The sequence below is a fragment of the Lontra canadensis genome, unplaced genomic scaffold, assembly GCF_010015895.1.
Source record: "Lontra canadensis isolate GAN:19392208 unplaced genomic scaffold, GSC_riverotter_1.0 scaffold51, whole genome shotgun sequence".
Taxonomy (NCBI): domain Eukaryota; kingdom Metazoa; phylum Chordata; class Mammalia; order Carnivora; family Mustelidae; genus Lontra; species Lontra canadensis.
In genome coordinates this window covers 6,612,739-6,634,805 of record NW_022631045.1, presented here as the reverse complement: position 1 = coordinate 6,634,805, position 22,067 = coordinate 6,612,739, and the positions used below count along the sequence as shown (strand labels likewise).

The window sequence follows — 22,067 nt, the reverse complement described above, 5'->3', positions numbered from 1 at the left end:
GTGGTGTGGCTATATCCTGCCTGACACTGGAATAGGCCCTTGAGAAATACTTGTTCTTTAAATTCTGTAAATAAACGTTTTCTTCCTTCTTGTCAGCAAACTCTTCTACTTCTTGCTCTGTTGTTACTGGTAGATGTGGCTTCCTCTTTCCCTCCTGATTTTTCCGCCAGGCATTTTCAAATGTGGCTTCGCCCATTCCATCTCACTCAAGGATAAGTGTGTCCAGACTGTGAGAAAACACAGAAGAAATACACCAAAGACAGAGAGAGAATGCAAGAAGGAAGAAGGGATTCCTTTCCAGCCCTCAGATTCTGACCTTCAGTTGGCATCCACAAGAGAGAGTTTTTCAAGTAAATTTGCATAGGGTTTTATACTCCACCATCCCAGGGGGCCCCTAGTCCTAGAGGCCATTTCTTTTCCATTGGAGCAAGCAAATATTTCCTTTCATCTCTTGGTTTCATAACAACATTAGAAAAATGCATATGATTTTTTTAAAAGGTAGATATAATGTTAAAAATTTCCAGATCTAAGGTTAAATGTTTGTTTAATGTATGGTGCTTTCAAAAAAGGGGTACTATCAAAAATCCTCAAAAGAATACATATTTGTACTTTTTTAGTAGATTTTAGGGCTGTCTTGTGAGTGTTTTGCCTAGCATGTGCTAAATAAATCTTTGTCGAATGGTTGAATGAATAAACAGGGTAATAAATTGTTGTAGAGGTTACAGTAATAAATATTTGTAGAGGTTATGTGGTCATTTGACTTGGAGGTATTTTAGCCTTCCTAGTAATCATCTTTCATCTACCAGAACACTTAGCTTCAACATTTCGACCTCCTGTGATTGAAAACTGAGGTATAAGCACAAATGAAAGATCAGAGTTAACTGAGAGCATTAATTCTTGAGAGTTATTAGATTTAAGTCTCAGTTTCGGGGTTCCCAGATCTTTCCGGGCTGCCAAACTAGTGTCTACTTCCTTAAAATTGTAACAGCTCTGTGTATTAGAGTTTGGGCCACTCTCATATTCGGTTCTGTTTTGTTATTCTAAGGGATTAAAGCTCTTTTTTTTTTTTTGGTAAATCATATTTCTGAATATGACAGTGGGCTGACCCAGTTGACACCACTAAAAAAATGCAACTTGGAAAAATTCAGGAGTAAAGCAATTATTTCTAGAATTGCAGAACCTTTCCTGGGTTCAATTCTCACTCTTTTTAATTATTTAGTCCCTTCAAGATGCTGGAAATTATTATACTGTAAATTTTCTTACCACTTGCCAAATGTAATTTTCTATATAAAAAGATTAATAAGTATTGAGATTTCCTTTGTTCTCCCTTGCAAGTGTGGTCTTTTCTGAAAGTCAAGTTCATAGGGTTTTTCACCCCCCTTAACCTTTATTTTTCTCTGTATTTGATGGAGTTCTACTAAGTTGAGATTTGGGCCACGTTTAGTTTTCAGCAGACTTTTGTACCTGAGTGTAAGTCTTCAGAAAATAGAGTTTCTGTCAGAAATGCCTACACACATTACCTATAGCTGCTCTGCTGGGCCTCCCCATAATACTCAGGCTTTGCTGTATGACTGGAAGGAGCAGGGAAATGCTTTCAATCTTCAATCTGTTTTTAAGATTGTTCTAGTAGTACAAATATTCCCAGTGTGAGATCATTAGGGCTATCTTCTAACATTAAATTATGAGTTGTGTCAGTACCCATGATAATGATAGATCTGCAGATGACCCCAGTTCTCATTTGGCATATTTGTTACTAAGTGCGGTGGAATTCCAACAAATCGTACACCCTTCATTTTGGCAGATCTTGCTTTAGAAAATGAGATATCTGCTCTATCCATCTATCTGCCTTCATGATGTTGCACTGGGACTCAGCTCCAGTTGTCACCAAATTGGTAGCCTTCTTCCCTTCCTCTTTGGGCTGATCTTCCCAGGAGCTGGAGTGGGACAGCAGGGTTCTAATCCCAGCCCCATGGAGCCACAGAAGAAAATGAGGAAATGTACCCAGTAGTAATAGGCCTGCTGTCATCCCTTTATATTTCTTTTCTTTTTATTTTATATCAGAGTCCATAGAATTTTTTTTTTTTTTAGAGAAAAGAAATAACCAGGCCACCCCTGGCTTGGTAGAAAGACAGTTGGTCGTAATGTTGGATTATAAGTTTTCCAAATGTTATTTGAGAAAGTATGTTAACATTTGAAATGGAATGGAAAAGAGTAAAAAATCAGTCTGGTTTTTGATTCAGATTTGATCAGCAAGTTCATTTTGAGCAAATTGAAACCTAAATTTGGATTCTTCAAAATAGAAACAACTATGCAAAATGTAAAGATAAGTGATGCATTATTCCTGAATGTGTTGAAGACAAAATTAGCTTAACAAGTCTAGGCAGAAAACAGAACTAATAAGTGTTAGGAACCTAGCAAATTTGTAAATTTCAAGTGTGATCTTACTACTTGAGATAAAGATATAAATAATTAAGGAAGGACAAAGAATTTTGAGGATGATTGTAAGAGAGACAAAATTAACATGAGGAAACCTGCTTAGCCTGGGTGAATCAGAGACAGCACACTTGTTGGAATTATGTGATGTTTAATCTCAGTATAGTTATAACCTCTCAAGTAGATACAGTAGTAAATACAGTAGTAAAAATCTCAAGAACAACATAAACCCTCTCTATCCTTCTTCATGAATCCCTAACTTCTTCCTAATAATTTTATTCTAAGATGATCCACACTGAGAGGAATTACAGAAGTTTGGCCTTTTACCATTCTGAACAATGTGTATTAATTTTTTTTAAGATTTTATTTATTTGAGAGAGAGAGAGAGAGCACAAGTGGGGGCTGGCAGAGGCAGAGGGAGAAGCAGGCTCCCTGCTGACTGGGGAGCCCGCTGGGGGGTTCCATCCAAGCCCCCAAGCAGATGCTGACCTGACCCAAAGGCAGATGCTTAACCAAATGAGCCACCCAGGTACCCCAGCAATGTGTATTAATCTAGAAAACAGTAGATTAGCCTAAAGTCAGTGGTAAACTTTGAGTATAGATCTCCTTAATATACTTGTCTGACAAATTTTTACTATTTAAATTAAAAGGCTGTTTTAAAATTACAGGTGTATCAGTGATGGAACCCAGAAAGATGATTTCCAAGTGACCGTTTTCATTTACATGTAACATTTTATTTCCCCTCAGCAGTAAGGTTTCACTCGAGGGGAAGGATAATAAGACATTAAAGCATAGGACACTTGACTCCCAGCTTGCGTCTTCACTCAAGAAAGAAGTCATAGAGTATGGACATTGCAGAGCCCCAGCCCAAGAGAGAAGTGGGAGGAAAAGATAAGAACTGGGAGAGGTGACTGCCAACCAGCTTCCTCTTCCCTCTTATCCCAGAATCTGGCATGCTGCCAATGTCTCTTTAATTTTATCTTTAGCTTCTATTGATAGCGTTGGGTTTATGTGTGTATGTGCCTGCAAACTGGAGGTAGGAGAGGGAGTTCCTTTTTAAATAGACCCAAGGGAGTGACATATTTTTATGAGAAAGACATTTTTCTAAATTCTTCCCTGAAAATATGGACAAGATTTGAATAAATACTATAGGTGAAAGTTTTCCAGATTAAAAAGTCGGAGACCATTTCCATTCATTTGAAATGTTTCACACACACAAAGGAGTGCTATTTACTGAACAATGCCATCACTGTTAGAAATTCCATCTTCAAGTTTAGCGGAGAAAGTATAATCCCAAAATAAAGATGAGTTGAGGGAATGGAATGTACTTCTCCTTTCATTTAAAAAGAATTTCTTTTATTGTTTTAAAATCCTGGGCAAAAATCCATTAATCACAGTTTCTTGGAATTATCAAAAGTATATGTATTTGACAAACCCCAAAACAGCAGCGATAATAAGATGAAACAATTTTCAACATTCTAGAGGTCAGTTTTCTTATTAGAAACATTGCTACATTTCAAGTTAGTAAAAGATATAACATGAAGACATTCCACTTCCATTTACAATAACCATTTATAAAAATGATGTTTATAAGCACTATAGAAAATATCATTTATAAAAATGTATTTTTATTTATACACTTCTCAGCAAAGTAGGATATAACCCACATAAATTCTGCTACCTTCTTTCCTGTCTGACAATTTCTGTCACTTAGGAAAACATGCAGTTGCTTCATCTATTGATTAAAAATGCTAAAAATCGTATTTTTAAAGTGAATCTTGAAAAGGAGGTGGAGGGATGTAAATAGTACTATTTTCTTCTTTTACAGCACTTAGAACTTTTCCCCCCCAAGATTACCTTATCCAGCTTCATTTTGGTTAGGTCCTGGAGGGCGATGCGTAGTAGAACGCATCAAAAGTAGGCTGTGATTTAAGTGTTTGCTGAACAAATAAATAAGAAAATTAATTAAAAGTGGCCTACAAGGGTGAATTTCCCAAAACCCCATGACTTCAGTGGGCTAAATACCAGATGGGAAGGGTTTGGGAGACATAATGCTACATGTTCTCGCTTTACGCTTCCTCTCCAAGGACTCACTCTATTTATTGCTGTGGCATCTGGCAGGCTCGCTTTTCTGGGCCCAGCACGCTTCATGCCGTGTGTTAGCATTTTCCTGGAATGAAAGTCAAGGAAATACCATTTCTAAAAATACGCTTTATGGGTTTTCAAAAATATAGTATTTCCTTTCTACTAACTCATTCACTTTGAGGTCCTAATAAATGACATTCATGCATTGGAAAAAATCACAGTGAATCTGACTTTATCTATGCAACAAGCATAACAACTGCTTTCACGAAATGTGTAAACACTGTCCTCCTCTTCTGTTTTTGAGACATCTTATTTTTGTGGGTTTATGGCCACAGGCACTCCACGCTCACTAAAAATAGTCGCTAAAACATTTACTCAGTGCTTATTTATCCCAGGAACTGTTCTTTACATATATCAGCAAGTCTAGTCCTTTACCAATCCTTTATACGAGGTATTATTTATCCCATTACATTTTATAAATAAGGAAATTTACACTTAGACTATTAAATAGTTTGCCAAATTCACATGGCTAGTATCTTACAGAGCTGGGATTGCTTTCTTTTTTCCTTTTGATTTTTTAAAACTCATTTATTATTTATTATGAAAGACTCCGTTTTTAAGAATTTTTTCTTTTGCATTTTATTATGAAAATCTTTAACCATACAAAAAGGTAGGAAGAAATGTTTAGTGAACACTCATGTACCCACCACTATCCTTCCGTCCTTCTAGCCATCTACAAATCCATCCAATTTTTGGACCCATTTTAATAAGTAAGTTGTAGACACCACTACCGTTTACCCCCAAATACTTTGGGTTATATATCATTACTAGAATTCAAACTTTGCGTTTTATTTAATAATTCTTTTTTTAGGCAAAATATATATTTACATAAAAACACAGATCTTAAGTATACATTTCTGTAAGTTCTGACAAATGTGCTCAAATCTGTATCATCTCAGAAAATTCCCTCATACCCTTTCCCAGCAAATCCCCAGCCCTCTTCACATCCAGAGTAAGTCACTTCTGTTTTAGAACTTTATGTAACCAGAATTATATACCACATACTCTTCTGTGTCAGGTTTCTTTCAAATAATATAATGTTTTTGAGATGACTCTGTTCCTGAGTTTATCAGTGCATTTCTTTTTTTTTTCTAATTTTTAAATTTTTATTTAAGTTCACTTAATTAACATATACTGTATTAGTCTCAGAGGTAGAGTTCAGTGATTCATCAGTCGTATATAACACCCAGTGCTCATTACATCTCATGCCTTCCTTAATGCCCATCATCCTGTTACCCCATACCCTCACCTCCCTCCCCTCCAGCAACCCCCAGTTTTCTTCCTATGGTTAAGAGTCTCTTATGGTTTGTCTCCCTCTCTGATCAAGTCTTGTTTTATTTTTCCTTCCCTTTCTCTATGTTCCTCTGTTTTATTTCTTAAATATATGAGTGAATATATGAGTGAAATCATATGATAATTTTCTCTGATTACTTATTTCACTTAGATACCCTCTAGTTCCATTTACATTGTTGCAAATGGCAAGATTTCTTTTTTTTTTTTTTGATGGCTGAATAATATCAATTGTGTGTGTGTGTGTCTGTGTATATACACAGATACGTACACACCACATCTTTATCTATTCATCTGTCGGTAGACATCTGGACTCTTTCCACAGTTCGGCTGTTGTGGACATTGCTGCTATAAACATTCGGGTACATGTGCCCCTTCAGATCACTACATCTGTATCTTTGGGGTAAATACCCAGTAGTGTGATTGCTGGGTCATAGGGTAGCTCTATTTTCAAATTTTGAGGAACCTCCATACTGTTTTCCAGAGTGGTTGCACCAGCTTGCATTCCCACCAACAATGTAGGAGGGTTCCCCTTTCTCTGCATCCTCGCCAACACCTGTCATTTCTTGCCTGGTTAATTTTAGCCATTCTGACTGATGTGAGGTGGTATCTCACTGTGGTTTTGATTTGTATTTCCCTGATATCGAGTGATGTTGAGCACTTTTTCATGTGTCTGTTGGCCATTTATATGTCTTCTTTGGAGAAGTGTCTGTTCATGTCATCTACTCATTTCTTGACTGGGTTATTCTTCAGGTATTGAGTTTGATAAGTTCTTTATAGATTTTGGATATCCATCTTCATCTGATAAAACATTTGCAAAAATCTTCTCCCATTTTGTAGGTTGTCCTTTAGTTTTGGTGACTGTTTCCTATGCTGTACATTTCTATTACCTGTGGACCAATATTTTATTCCATAAATATGCCACGGTTCATTGATCCAGTCTTCAATGGATGAACACCTTTGCTCTTTGCAGGTTTGACTTTAATAAGTGAAGTTATTATAAGCATTCCTGAACAAGTCCTTTTGTAAATGTAGGCTTTCATTTCCATTAGGTCAATATTGAAGAGTGGACTTTAAGTCATAGTAGGTACATATTCAGTTTTACAAGAAATTACAGGTCTTTGTCCAAAGCAGTTGCACCATTTTACATCCCTACATACAGCATATGATAGTTTTGGTTGTTCTATATCCTCAACATTTGGTATTATCAGTCTTTTAAATTTTAGCCACTCTGATGGGTTTTTAGTGGTACTTCCTTATCTAATATGTATGTTTCTTGATGACTCATATCTGAAAAACCTCTTTATGTGCTTACTGGGCATTCATATATCTTCCTTCATAAAATGTCCATTAAATTATTTTCCCATATCTATATTGGGTTGTTTGTACTTCTATTTTTGAGGTTTACTATATAAAAAAAAATATATATACATATATATACACACACACACACATATACATATATATGACTTCCATATTTGTTCTTCTTTTACAATATTGGTTTAGCTTTCTTAGTTGTTATGAAATTTTGTATACATCTTAGAATTAGCTTGCCAGTTTCTAACAATAATCAACTTAGTGGGGCTCTGATTGGGAATATATTATATCTAAGTCTCAATTTGGGAAGATTTGAGTATCATCAATAATGAGCATAATTCATAAGCACAATTCATAAGCATATATACCTTCTCCATTTTGATAGGTCTTCTTTAGTATTTATCAGCAATATTTGGTAGTTTTTGTGTAAAATTCTTATATGCTTATTGTTTCATATTACTAAGAATTTTAAGTATTTTTAATACTTCAGGTGAAATTTTGATTTTTTTTATCTCCTAATTGCTTACTGCTAACATAAAAAACTATAATTATAGTATTATCCTGATACCAAAATCAAACAAATATAAGAAAGCTACAGACCAATATTCTTTAGGAATAAAACAACATGTGAAGAGAATTACACACCATGGGCAAGTGGGATTTATCTCAGGAATGCAAGGCTAGTACAACATTCAAAAATTAATCAATTTAAGATACCATATTAATAGAAAAAAGGGCAAAAACCATGTGATCATCTCAGTAGACCCAGAAAGAACATTTGACCCATACCTTTCATAATAAAACTATTCAACAAACTAGATATATAAAGAAAATTTCTCAACCTGATAAAGGTTATCTATGAAAAACCTACAACTAACATCGTACTTATTGGTGAAAGACTGAAAGTGTTTCCCACCAAAGATGAGGAACAAGACAAGGATATCTTCTCTTGCCACCTCTATTCAATAATATACTGGGGGTTTTAGCCAAGGCAGGCAAGAAAAGAAATAAAGTGCATCTGAATTGGAAAGGGACATATAAAACAAACTCTGAATACAGATGGCACAGTCTTATATAGACAAAATCCTAAGGAATTCACACACACACACAAAACCATTGGGGCTAATGAATGAGTTCAGAAAGCCTGCAGGATAGATCAGTGTATTACAACCAGTTATATTTCTATACACCAGCAATGAGCAATCTAAAAATGGAATTAAGAAAACAGTTCCATTTAAAATAGCATCAAATTAAAAAAAAATACTTAGGAATAAGTATAGCAAAATAAGCATAATACATGGACAGTGAACACTAAAAAAGGAATGTCAAAAAAAAAAAAAAAAAGATGACCTAAATTGAGAGACACCACATGTTCTGGAAGACTAATGTTGAGATGGCAATCTATGAATGTATGAATATAACACAAAATATAATCATTAGTTTTTAGGAAAACATAAATGAAAACCACAGTAAAACCGCTTCATACCCACTTGGATTACTATAATAATAAAAAAAAAAAAAACTGAGGATAGTAAGTGTTGGCGAGGAGGTAGAGATTTTGAACCATTATTCCTTTTGGTGGGAATGTGAAATACTATAACCATTTTGGAACAGAGTGTGGCATTTCCTCAAAAAGTTATTCATAGAATTACCATTTGACCTTGAAATTGTACTCTCAGGTATAAAACCAAGAGAACTGAGATATATGTTCACACTGGGACACCTGGGTGGCTCAGTTGGTTAAGCATCTGCCTTCAGCTCAGGGCATGATCCCAGAGTCCTGGGATCAAGTCCTTCTTCTGGCTCTTTGCTTAGCAGGGAGCCTGCTTCTCCTTCTAGCTGCCACTCTCCCTCCTTATACTCTCTCTGCTGTGCCCTCTCTCTGGCAAATAAACAAAATCTTTAAAAATACATATCTGTATATATACATTCACACAAAAAACTCATATACAAATGTTCATCACAATATTATTCCTAATAGCTAAAAGTATAGAAAACCCAAACAGCTAATGAATAGATAAAAAAAATGTGGCATATACATACAACAGAATATTATTCGGCCAAAAAAGGGAATGAGATACAGATAAATGCTACAATGTGGATGAAACTTGTAAACAGAATGCCAAGGGAAAGAAGTCAGACAAAAAAGACATCATGTTGTCTAATTCCATTTATGTGGAGTGTTCAGAGAAGGCAACCCCATGGAGACAGAAAGTAGACTAGTGGTTACCAGGGACTTGGGGGAATGGAGAGTGAGTGCTAATGGTACAGGTTTCCTTTTCAGATGATAAAATATTCTGAAATTAGATAAGGATAATAAATAGGTGCACAATCTTGTAAATATACACAGAACCATTGAACTGTACACTTAAAAAGGATTAAATATATGGTATGTGAACTATATATCTCAGTATAAAAATAAAACTATACCGATTTTATAAGCTTATTTACCAGCTATAATTATTGTTTGGTAGATTTCATAGGATTTTTAAATATAAACTATGCACATAGAGACAGTTTTGTTTCTTTCCAATGTTTATCTTCTATTTCTTTTTCTTACTTTATTGTAGTGGTTCAAACATCCCGGGAAAGAAGTGGTGAGATTGGGTATCCTTGCCTTGCTCCTGATTTCCTGAGGACTCTTTTATTGTATTAAAAATTGAATAAGATTTTAGCCGTAGGATTTTCAGAGATGCTTTTTATCAGATTGGAAAAGTTCTTTTCCATTCCTAGTTGGTTATTATTTTATTATAAATAGATGTTTAATTTTCTCAAAGTTTTCTTCTTTATCCATTAAGTGACTCATACAGTTTTTCTCTTTTATTCTTGAATCTTTCACTTTACCTTGTACCTGGTTATCAATGAAGTAGACACTGGGATAGACAATGAAGTACAGGATCCCACAGAAGATTTTTCAGGGCTCAGGCTGCATGTGGCAATCCACATTCCTTTGTCTAGAACTAGTTACCTTTACACCTAAATGCAAGGACTAGTGGGAATTATAGTCTTCCTATGTGCCTAGAAAAACCATGAAATGATTTGGTGAAAACAGAAAAATTACAATGATGATGTTGAAAAGAAAAAAAATAAGGCTATACATTTCTGTAACACTATATACTATCTAATTCAAAAGTCCTTTCCATTTTCCATGATTTGTATTAGAATTCAGCATGTATCTGTCATGATAGGCTGTTGCTCTGGTCTGTTCTTTATTCTTCATACATTTCTGGCCTTCTCATCCAGTCCCAAGGTTTTCCATCTTCTTTTTTGGGCCGAAAACCCTGAAATTCACTTCTACAGCTTAGACAACTCTCCTGAAATCCGAACCTCATTCCAGCAAGCCTTTGAAGCATGTCTGCATGGATATTCCACTTAAAAGTCCCCAGACTGAGTTATTTCCTTCTCGAACCCTTTCTTTCCTGTGTCTTGTCTAACTCAGATAAAAGCACATTGGACACCCCATTATTTAATCCACATTTGTCTCTGACTTATCTCTCTCACTTTCCACATCTAATCACTTCAATGCATTAATCTTCTAAAATCTCTCTCAAGTTGATTCTTTCTTCTGTATTTCCATAGCTATGGCAGGTCCTTACCCTCCATGTGGAGAATCACAGCATCCTTGCCTCACAGCTCAGCCCCTTTGAGCCATCTCTCACTCATTTTAGGGTAACATTTCTAAAAATACAAATATAATTATGGTACCTTTATACATTAAATAATCTAATGACCTTCTCTTAGAGTATCTGTTTTCAAGCTTTTCTTCTTATTTTAAAGTAGTAGAAATCTGTTTTCAGGTTCAAATCCTGGAGTTGAACAAAACAGTAAATGGATGGTAAGAGCTAGTTTTCTCCCTGCTACGGCATTTGCAGATAAGCAAGGAGGGGAGGCTGGAATGAAAACCTTAGTGCTGGATTAGAGTCAGATATGTCACATAGGAATATGTAACCTAATATATATATACTGATGGACAGGTATAGGAACAATTGTGGTTATGTGTGTATACCTGGGCTTGAATATCTCCATACCTTCCCTAGCTCTTCCTGCTGACAGGCTCTAGGGGCAGTGCTACCCCCATGGTAGCTAAAACACCAGTGCCCAAATACTGGTTTCTAAATATCATGCTCCAATTAAAGGAACTAGGAATATTTGGAGAAGTGGCTGGTTCTAGGGCTGAGGATGGAAAAATACAATGGAAACTTGGAGCATTTGTTATTCCCCAAAGCAATAAGGCACTCAAGAACCAGAAGAATGAGGGCATGTCCAAAGGGACATAAGAGCCAACCTAAAAAAGTTCCCAGTGACCAAGGCTTGAATAATTTGAGCAACAAAATAGATAATGTGGTATTGGATTACAATTGAAAGTATAAGACAAAAATATATGAGTTCATCCATATAAATAAATGGTTGAACAAATTAATAACTAGAATGGAAGGGACAAATCTTCCTTATAAAATAATTCCACCTAGCAAAGGCAAATGTGGCTTCCTCCAGCAAGTAAAGTTTACTCTCATCCTCCAGTGGGAATTGAACTTAATGACTGACTCCCAATAAGAGAATTTGTGAAGAAGAGAAAGAGTAACTTTCCAGAGGAGAATCCTGGTAAACACTAGTGATCAAGGTTATCATCACAAGTGGTAAGTCTTGTTGATATCATACAGCTCCTGCTGTGACCTGATGAAAAAATGTACCTTATCTCTGCAGTATTCCTCCCCAAACTCATAAACATAGTCTGGTCATATGGAAAACAGTAGACAAAACCAAAGTGAAGGACTTCCTCTAAAAAACTGGCTAATATTTCTCAAAACTGTCAGGGTCATGAGTAACAAGGAAAAACTGAGAAACTGTTATGATGAAACGCAATGTGGTATCTTGGACTGGATGCTGGAACAGAGAAAGTACATTAGCAGAAATACTGGTGGGATAGGAACGAAGGCTGGAGTTTAGCTAATAGCAGTGTACTGGTATTGGTTTCTTGATTACGACAAATGTGCCACAGTAACGTAAAAGGTTAATGTTAGGGGAAACTCGGTGAAGCATTTATGGGAACTCTCTGTAATATCTTGGCAACTTTTCTGTAAAACTAGTTCAAATTTTAAGAGCTATTTAAAAAATGAAGAAGGCCCAGTATAAGAGAGGTACTCACCAAGCTGCTGTGCTTCAGGTAAAGTTGCAGGATCCAGAGTCCTGACTCCCTGGCCTCCCCCTCCCTCCACTCCGTCCTTGTCCCACCTCCCTCCCTCCCTAGGGATCGAGGGTTATCTGGCCCGGATTTTGCAAACCCAAACTCCTTGACATGTCTTCCAGTGCCCTTTATATCCTCGCCTTTGCCTCCCTGTCCCTTCATCATCTCTTGATCTCCTGCCTCCTGTATTTATTTCCATCATATATTCTGAAGGCAATTTCTTTCCTTCAAGCAGACCATGACCTTTGTGTTGATTTTGCCCATGCTGTTCTTTCAGCTTAGAAGATTTTTCTCAAGTTTGTTCAGCCTCAAAAACTCTCCATTTTATGCCTAGATCATCCTAGAATTTAGCTCAAGAGTCTCCTCTCCACAAAGTCTCTAAGGGGAGGGAGATGCTCTGGCAGTATTTCCATGATAACGTGTCATCCCTCTTTGCTGTTTGTATGCAGGGAACCCCCTTTGGGGGTTGGCAAGCCCCCTAAGGAGATGTCATTCATCTCTTTGTGCCAAATATCAAGACATACCTAGGACAGAGCAGGTATTAAGTACATGTCAAGTAAATGGATAAATGGATGGGTGGAGGAACGGACAGTAGCAAGGTTACTAAAACTAAGTTATGTCCTTTTTTTGTGGCATTTATATTTATTTGAATCTGGCTGTTCTAAAGCTACAAACTCAACATTCTAGTAGGCGAATTGATTGCAGTTTTCTAGGATAAAAAGAAAAGCATTGGGTCTTGGGGGATAAGTACTAGACTTAATTCCACCAGTACGTCTAGAAAACATGCTGAAGGGGTTTGGATTTTACCCCTTTAAATAACAAAAAGTCTACATGTTGCATTCTTTACAGTCAATTAGATGGGGGCTGTAATGTTGCTTTTCCAGTCCGCTGGTGTTTGGAGGACTTGTCAGTAAAGCTGGTGGGTGCATTCATCTTCATTAGCTGTTTCAAAGTGATGCTTTTTGATGCAGGTGGGCCAACTATTCTCAAGCACTTTAATTTGCCAATTATTGTACCCACGGATAAGAACAGATAGTGATTAGTCTCACATTTTGCTCACTGGGCAGCTTAATGTTCTTGTCACCTTACATTGAGTTTTAAATGTGCAAAGTGCAAAAAGTGTCAAATGCTTTTCTCCAACTTGGGGGTGGGAGGGTGGTCACACCTAGTTACTTGCACTGCTTCTGGATACAGAAACTAAAGGGCCTGATTGATTAATAAAAGAACAAGATAATATGGCAGAAGTCAATCAAGGAAGAGGGTGCATGTGCACGTGTGTATATAAAGTCTTCGGTATATCTACTTGCTTTCACAGAGGCACTGTATGCTAGCTTAGAGAATCCCAGTGGTAGTTGATGGCTTAGATTACTACCATTTAAGGAAAGAGAGCATGGTAGGATATTCTTTACAAAATAACTTTGTGCCTTAATAATTTCCTTCTTTGGATATTCTCAGGCAACACAGGTGACCCAAAACACAGAGTGAGATGCATCAGTTTTTCACATAATGAATATTCACTGCCTTATACTTTGGACGGTTTTACCGGAGCTGTGTTTCACTAATGTCTTCTTTAAAAAAAAAAAAAAAAAAATTGCCATAGAAAGGTAGGAAAGTTCCTTTTGGAAAAACCTACCCCCCCGCCCCGGGCAGTTTTGTTTGCTGTTCTTTTGCTTAATTGTCTGGGAGTAAAGTTGACTCATTTATGGGAACCAAACCTAGCGCCCCTATTAGCAGAGAAGATTATTTAAAAGTGTAAGAAGGCATAGGAAAATGTCAGGCCCATAGCATCCCAGACATAAACTTTAGTTGCTACCCTCTTGAAGAATGTTTGCATATAATGTTGTTCATGCCACTGATAACAGAAAATGTATTTAATGACTACTCAGAATTAATATGCTGTAGTATGCATGGCTGCCTAATTTAATTTATCTCTGATTAAGCCTATTATGTTTGAGATCACTTTACAGAAGAGATTTTTTTTTTTGCCAGCTGTAAGCTTATTTGAATTGTAATATAAGTTAATAATGTGTGAAATAACCAGTGGTGCCTACTTCTAAATGTTAATTTTGCCCACTGACTTCCTAAGATGATGCATACCCAGATCATTCATTGACATTTAGTTCATATCTTGCATGAAGACCAGATATTGGAATAAATAGGAAAATTAACTCTTTTAGGAGGCAAAGACAAATGGAAGAGTAGTGCTTTAATTCTGAAATCAGAGAAAAGGCCATTGCATTATAAAAGTAATTGAAAATCAATGCTTGATAATCACATAATGTGACAACTAATGCGTAACTTTTGTACAAGTTCTATTGTAACTGTAGTCCTTCAACATTAAATAACCACTTGATTGGATAGGGTGGAACCTCAAGAGTTTGGCCACGACTGCTGGAGCATTTGACTTGATGTCTGCGTGATGAGGTCTCTTCAGTGGGCCTAGCACGAGAGAGGGAAGGAACTGCTGCCACTGCCATTCAGTGGCTTTGACTTTATGCCTGTCTTAAACCAGCTCTTTCTTTATGCCAAGTTTGACTTTATGCCTGTCTTAAACCAGCTCTTTCATCCACCAGTCCAGTTCTCATTTTCAGTGTCATGGGTGATCATCACCAAAAAAATGATTGGGTAATTATGACCACCTTGTTCAGCGGTTGGCCTTATACTGAGCTGCGTGCCTCCCTAGATATGGTTTCCATTGTGTAGAATGTGTATATATATTTACATTACTTTATTTTATTTTTATTATATTTTTTCAAGATTTTATTTATTTATTTGACATACAGAGATCACAAGTAGGCAGAGAGGCAGGCAGAGAGAGAGGGGAAAGCAGGCTCCCTGCTGATCAGAGAGCCCTATGTGGGGCTCGATCCCAGGACCCTGGAATCATGACCTGAGCTGAAGGCAGAGACTTTAACCCACTGAGCCACCCAGGCACCCCTATTATATTTATATTTGCTTCTTACCTACCCCAAAAGTGTTTTTCTCCCTCCTGGGGTTGCCTTTCCTGGTTCTAATTGAAATTCCACCCAGTCTTCAAGGTCTTGTTTAAACCCTACCTACCACCCTGTGCAGATTTCTCAACCATCTCTGGGCACAGCCATTTCCTCTTTGATCTCCTCTTGCGGTTGGTGACTCCATCGTTTAGTCACCTTTCATGTGTTACACGGTGAGCTCCCTGAAGGCAGCTTGAGTTTTGAGTTTAAGGCTTTGTGGCCCCACAATGCCCAATACACACACACAAAGGCAATAGATGGTGGTGTTTGATGGTCAGAATGAAAACATGAAAAGACAGAAACTTATATATCCTGATCTTTAGGTAAATAAATGTACAATCAGTTTGTGGGTTCTCACGTGTTTAAGATGTGAAATGGAAACTTACATGTAATATTTAAAAAGTCAGTGCCCATAAAGTAGATTTCTCCTGGCTCTGAGTGGCTCTTATTAGATCTATAGTATGAATCCCAGAATGTATGCAAAGTAGTGTTTTTTAGCCCATGGTAACCTTAGAATGAACTGGGGAATTTCAAATATACATTCTAACGATTGGGACTCACCTTCAGACCAAATCAGGGAATAACATCATTTTAAAAAACTTAACCAGATGATCTAGAAAGGAGCCAGAATTGAGAACCACCGGTGTAAAGGAAACTGAAAGGTCATTAAATTCATTCACCCATCTGGTGTCTGATTGCTTTCTACAGCTGTTTGGCAATGAAAGAAGAGAACTTCTAATAGGGAGATTAAAATTACAACTTTCTGGTGCAAGAGTCCAGTCCTCTCACTCAGGCTACAAACCAAGGGGACCCACTGTCACTGTTTGCCAGAGACTGTCTCAGTTTTAGCCCTTCTGGAAGGCCCAACACATGGGACACTTATCTGTCCTGGACAAACTAGAATGATTGGGCTACCCTACTACCAACACACTCATTCTTTGGATTCTACAATGTTGTTTTTTTTGATAAATTTCATTTTAAGGAGGAGGAAAAGTATGCTTTTGAGGCAGAGTATTTAATGAAAAGATAGAAATAATTAGAACACTTTAAAACCTTATCAGCCTTGAGGGGAAAGAGACACATCAAGAGAAAAAAGAGAAAACATAGCAACAGGTTGTGTTGGAATTCCTGCAATTAAGATGAAGGAGGGGGGTTTATTTCATGTAATTAATTAAAGAACATCAACATATTCATTCACTTTTATCTCTGCTATATAGATAAATTAAGAATGATTTTGTAATGTAAGAAGGCATTAAATGAAAATCCCAAATTTGTAAATATAATCAACTTAGCTATAAGCTCCTTGAGGATAGTTATTTTTACCAGTAAGAAAACAAAGACTTATTGAAGGCTGCATGGAAAGTTCCTGACACAGTTTCTGGCTCTTGGATACTCTTTTGGTAGGTTCTTTGGCCTCTTTCCTGCTGTATATCCTTTTATTGCCAGCAACATACAGCACAGCCCTTTCCTTTCAGATCAAAGTAAATGCTGGTAGGTTGATAGGAGAAGTGAAATTGTTTTAGTTGACAAATCGTTTTAGCGGTTTAACTCGTAATTGTCGCATTAAAAATTATGCCCATGAAATGCCCATTTGAGTCTTCTTCTGTTTTCACGCTGTAGTCCAGCAGCCTCAGGATTAATTTATCCCACAGAGATTTTCCATCCAGGTCCCATTGATCACTGAGCAGCCAGTCTGATCACTACCCTGCTGATTCATTTCATTCACTGATTGCCAAAATTGCCAGATGTGTCTTAGTAATCTGACTCTCTTCTTCACCAAATCAAATCTACCAAATTGGCAGCAGTGCTTTCAACGTGTTGGTGATCAGAGATACTGATGGTACCATGTGGAGCAGATGCTAACCTATACTTAGAAATTTCCTTGGAACCATGATAGACTTTCTCACATAAAAGTTAAATGCTGCTGTAGGAGAAATCAATAAATAAAACCTCTGACACATTATATTTCCCTTTTTTTTTTTCCTTATCTAGACCATTTAGCTGAGGCCATAAGACTCAGAGAAACATTATAGAATGAGAAGCTGCAGGTCAACTCATCATCCTTTCCAAAATATGTTAATAAGTAGTACCTGGAAAAAAAAAGTGGGGATGATTTGTAAGCAAGTAAGTTTGTGATACACCAGGTTGAACAAATCCAAACTGGTCCCTGGAATGGGGGAGATGAACACATATTCCAAAATTACCTAACTGTAGAGCTCTTTCTCTTTCATATCTGAAGGAGTTTCATCTAACCTCCCAATTTTGCTGTTAATAGTGTCCCCAAAAGGTTAAAAAACTGATCCAGAGTCAAATATTATCTTTAATTTTTTCCCACGGTCCCTGCCCCCCCATATTGCTTTCCCTAATTGTCTATGGAACTTATCCCCATCACTCCTAAGTAACTCACATGTTCCTTCTAATGGACCAGCTTACCAGTGATGTGATGCCTAAGAACAGAGGTGAAAACTGTTCACTTAGAAAAGATGTGCTTCTAGAGAGTTAAAGGTTTCTTCTTATGCTCTGATTTTAATAGCTTTTACTTATTGGGCACGTAGAATATGTCAGGCTCTTTATATGTATTATATGATTTGATCCTCATAAAAACCTGCAAAATAGATAATACTATGTCCGTTTTCCTGTTAATGAGATTGTGAGCTTTCTGAAGATCATACATTCAGTAAGTTGGAAGAGTTAGGATTTATAACAAGGTTAGTCTGACTACAAAGTCTTTCATCTTATCAAGCGCCAAAGTTATGATCACAGCTGCTTTAGAAGCATTGTTGTGGACAACGTACTTACTTTTTAAAAAAGTTATTGGCCCATAATTGAGTTACGGCATAGTATAGAGAGAATTACATAATTTCAGGTAGACAAATTTGTAAGAAATATACTCAGGAAAAATAAAAACATATTAAAAGGATAACCAGTAATCTGACCTAAATTTATTTTGGGAACGGGGTAAGGAATATATACAATATACATTAGTGCATACATACATGCATGCATTCTGAAACCAAACATAGATAGTTTTGGGGGCAATAAAAGGACAGGAACATAACTGGAAGATAATCTGAGCATGTAATTGTGACACTTTCTTATCTGGATTGTTTTTGCTGAATAATGGTGTTTTTTATATGAATTTTGGGTTCATGTTCCTGAATAAATGGATGGATGGAGTTTCTCCCTAAACACTTAGTGATTTCATTACTTGAATGCCTTCCATGTGAGTGATCATTGTTTAGAGTTATCTTAAAGTCAGACGACTTTCTACAGTCTTTTCTCTTGTTTAATAAACTTATACAGCTTTTCTTAAAATAGTTACTTGGGCCATTTGTCTCGGGATTTTTTAAAATCCTTTTCTTGATGTCTGTTTCTTTTATTTCCTTCCCCTCTCTGTCCCCCCAGCTCACTTTCTCAACGCTCCCTTCCTCCCTCCCTCCCTTCTTTCCTTCCTTCCCTTGTACTAAGAAATTGACGTGGCATCTGCCTCAAGTTGATTATGGGTCCAAACTTCTGGAATCAAGATAACAATGAGACACTATAAAGCTAAATTCTTAGAGGAGTTCAACTCACTTTGCATAACACTACCTTGAAAATAATGGATAATTAAAATGATTTGGGCAACATCCTCCCTGAAAATAGGTTTCAGGTAGTTAGTCATTGATTAGGGGTAACCTGAAATTCTCTGGATAAACAAACTAGACCAGAGTAGAATACATAATAAGTACATAAAACCCAGGAAAAATTTATAAGACTGGAAACTTGTGTCCTGTCAGATTGAAGACAATGCATTCACATCTTCTTATCCCAAAATCTCCCTGAAATTGTAGTAAAGGGTCAAAAAAGCTACAAAAAGATAAAAGAATGAGAGCAAGAGAGACCAAGCCAAGGAGGAGATCCTGCCAAGGAGGAGATGTCAGCACATTTGGGGAAGATGGCACTGTGATGAAGGAGGAGGAGCTGAGCTAGCCTGGGAAAAGCCTGCAAATTCATTCTGCAGGACCCTGGGGAGGCTTGGAAGGGTGTGAGCATTAGTCCTCTCCCTGCATCACACCATCCCTACCAGTTCTCCATCCGTGCTGGATGCTTGAGGCACTGTCTCCAGCTAAAGTGACTCAGAGATGCTCTGGACTCAAGGAAATGCAGCCCAGGCTGAAGAGGTAAAGCCAGGGGAACTAAATTCCACAGGGAACAAGTTTGACCCTCCTGGACTATTTCATAGCAGAGCTCCAGAGCAGCTAGTGCTGGGGACCGGCTCTTTAGATAAGAGTTTAAAGGATGCTCATCTAGAGAAACTGAACAACTCAAAGAAATGACCTGACTGGTGTTTGGAATTCCCATCAAAATGGCTGGATTCTCCACCCAGTTATCCCACAAGGATGCTTGCCAGGTAATAAAAATGCCCTGCGCCCATGCAGGGCTTCCACTTAGTCTTGTAAAGACTCACTCTTCCAAAGTGCGTGCGTGTGTGTGTGTGTGTGTGTGTGTGTTTGAAATATAAATGAATAGTGAGAGAGTCACCAGTGAGTATAAGCCCCAACATAAAATACAGAATAAAATATAGAGATCAAAACAGGGAAGTTGGGGGGTTTGCTCAGGGAAAATATAGATAACTCAGAAGTAGAAGTAAAACTTTAAAGAACTAAATATCTTCAGAAAGATTAGAGGGCAGTATTAGATCTACAAAATAAAAAGGGCATCCTATTTTAAAAAAGGATAATCTGAAGGTAAGAGCTCCTGGAAATTAAACCTACAGTTAAAAAAAAAAAAATTATCCAGAGGTATAGAAGATAAAGTCAAGTAAACTTTCTAGAAAGTAGATTAACAGGGCAAAGATGGACAAGAAGGGAAAGAAAGTAAGAAATGCAGTGGATGAGTCCATGAGATTCAGCATCTTACCATAGGAGTTCCAGAAAGAGAAAACAGGAAAAAAAAAAAAAAAAAAAAGGTGAGGAGACAAGTATCAAAAAATAATACAAGAAAATTTTCAAAATTAAACAATAGGCATATCCACATTTGAAGGGTCCAGAACAATGGATAAGAAAAGATCCTCACTGAGATCCTTTAATATGAGGTTTCAGAATACCAGAGATTACAAAGAAGATTCCAAAACCTTCCAGAAAAATAGGTCATATATAAAAGATCCGGAATGCCAATGACACCAGGTTCCTCAAGGGCCCAAAGACAGTTCCGCCCTCACAATGCTTAGGCGGATGATTTTACTTAGGATTCAATGACAAGCTTAAGTAGCAAGTGTTGAGTGTAGAATTAAGATGTTTTCAGACGCTCAAGGAAGGTCTCAACAAATTTACCTCCCATGTACCTTTTCTCAGGAAGCTACTAGAGAATGTGCTCTACAAAAATGAGGATGTAAACCAAGAAAGAGGAAGCCATGGGATCCAGGAAACGGGGGACCCAACACAGGCGAGAGGCGCAGGGATTTCGCAAGATGGTGTTAAAAAGAAGCCCCAGGACAACAGGTGGGCAGCTGGCCTGGGAAACCGCTAGACCAGACAACTCAGTGGGAGGATCCTCGAGGGAAGAATAGAAGTGACAGATTAACTGATGGTGTTGATCACGTAAAGAAAAAATGGTTTTAATAGGGCTTTTGTAGTTAAAAAGTTTAAACTTTAAAAAGTGCAGGAGCAATTAGTAATAGACAAAAAGGGGGGGGAGCCACCAGAAAAACTAAATATTGAACAAGCTAGGAAATGTTTTCTTACACTATGTGGCTCGATAGTAAACAACCATTATACAGTCATAACAATCTAAACACAGAGTTTTGATTCAACCCCAAATCTCTACTTTAACATAGTGGGGAGTACGGGAGGACGCTTACTGGGAGGTGGTGATGGTACAGGGCTGTTAAATTTTTCTTTGTCTACTAGGGAGACAGAAGGTAATCTCTAAAAACGGTAACTTAAGAAATATCAGTATGTACCCATTACTTAAATTAAATTTGGAAGTTGAAAATAGTTTTCTCTTCCATGGCAGGATTCATCCTCTTTGTGGGGAGGGATGGGTTGGTTACCGGTTAGTATCTCTCCTCTGGCTAACACATAGATTTATCAAACTGAGAGTAACTGTGTGGGGCCAAAGACTTATGGGTGTAGCGAGCTCACTCTGACAAATAACTCTCTTTCATAATAAAGCAAACCAAAAACGCGATCTCCTCCGAGGAACAGGAAGGGGTGGGGGGGACAGGTGACAGAGGGGATGGTTGTTTTTAATTATAGGTCTTATAGTATAGGCCTGACAGCTTTTTTAAACTATAGGCATATCTTATTTGGAGAAGTATGAAGTGGGTTTTAAAAATTACTGGAATTAGAAGTAGAGGTTGTAAAACCAAAGAGTACAACCCTCCCCCACTCCTGTACACCACAAAAAAACAAAAACAGAGGAAGAAGCTAATGTTGCTTTTTTGGATCTCTTTCGGAACTAACGTATTTATCCCACATCTAATAACGAAGTCGGGGCCTTAGGACCCTCTGCTGGTCTCACCCCAGCCAACGTTGCCTGCCATCCAAGCACACCCCACATTCAGTGCTGAAGCTCTACAGGGCCACTGCGCGGTCCCTTGCAGCATCTGTTCTTCCCCTCAGCTGGGCCTGTGCTCCCCTTCCGCTCACACGTGTTCACACACACTCACCCAGTCCCACAGTCTCCTTGTTCCACTTTCCCCATTTTGTATCTTGCTTCGGATT

At 37.4% G+C, this 22,067-nt stretch overlaps 1 protein-coding gene across 4 annotated transcripts in view; it reads left to right on the top strand.

Annotated features, from left to right (window-relative positions):
• ENOX1 (ecto-NOX disulfide-thiol exchanger 1) overlaps nucleotides 1-22,067 on the top strand; it is a 283,781-nt gene that overhangs the window by 5,233 nt on the left and 256,481 nt on the right. The window contains exons 2-3 of one of the 4 annotated variants that reach the window (XM_032873962.1): nucleotides 11,707-11,822; nucleotides 20,697-20,843. The exons of 1 other annotated variant lie outside the window; for it this stretch is intronic. In XM_032873962.1, coding sequence (XP_032729853.1) covers nucleotides 20,756-20,843 — 88 coding nt within the window. In that variant the 5' untranslated portion in view covers nucleotides 11,707-11,822; nucleotides 20,697-20,755. The remainder of the gene's footprint in view (nucleotides 1-11,706; nucleotides 11,823-20,696; nucleotides 20,844-22,067) is intronic. 2 more of the 4 variants (XM_032873963.1, XM_032873967.1) reach the window with 2 other exon arrangements.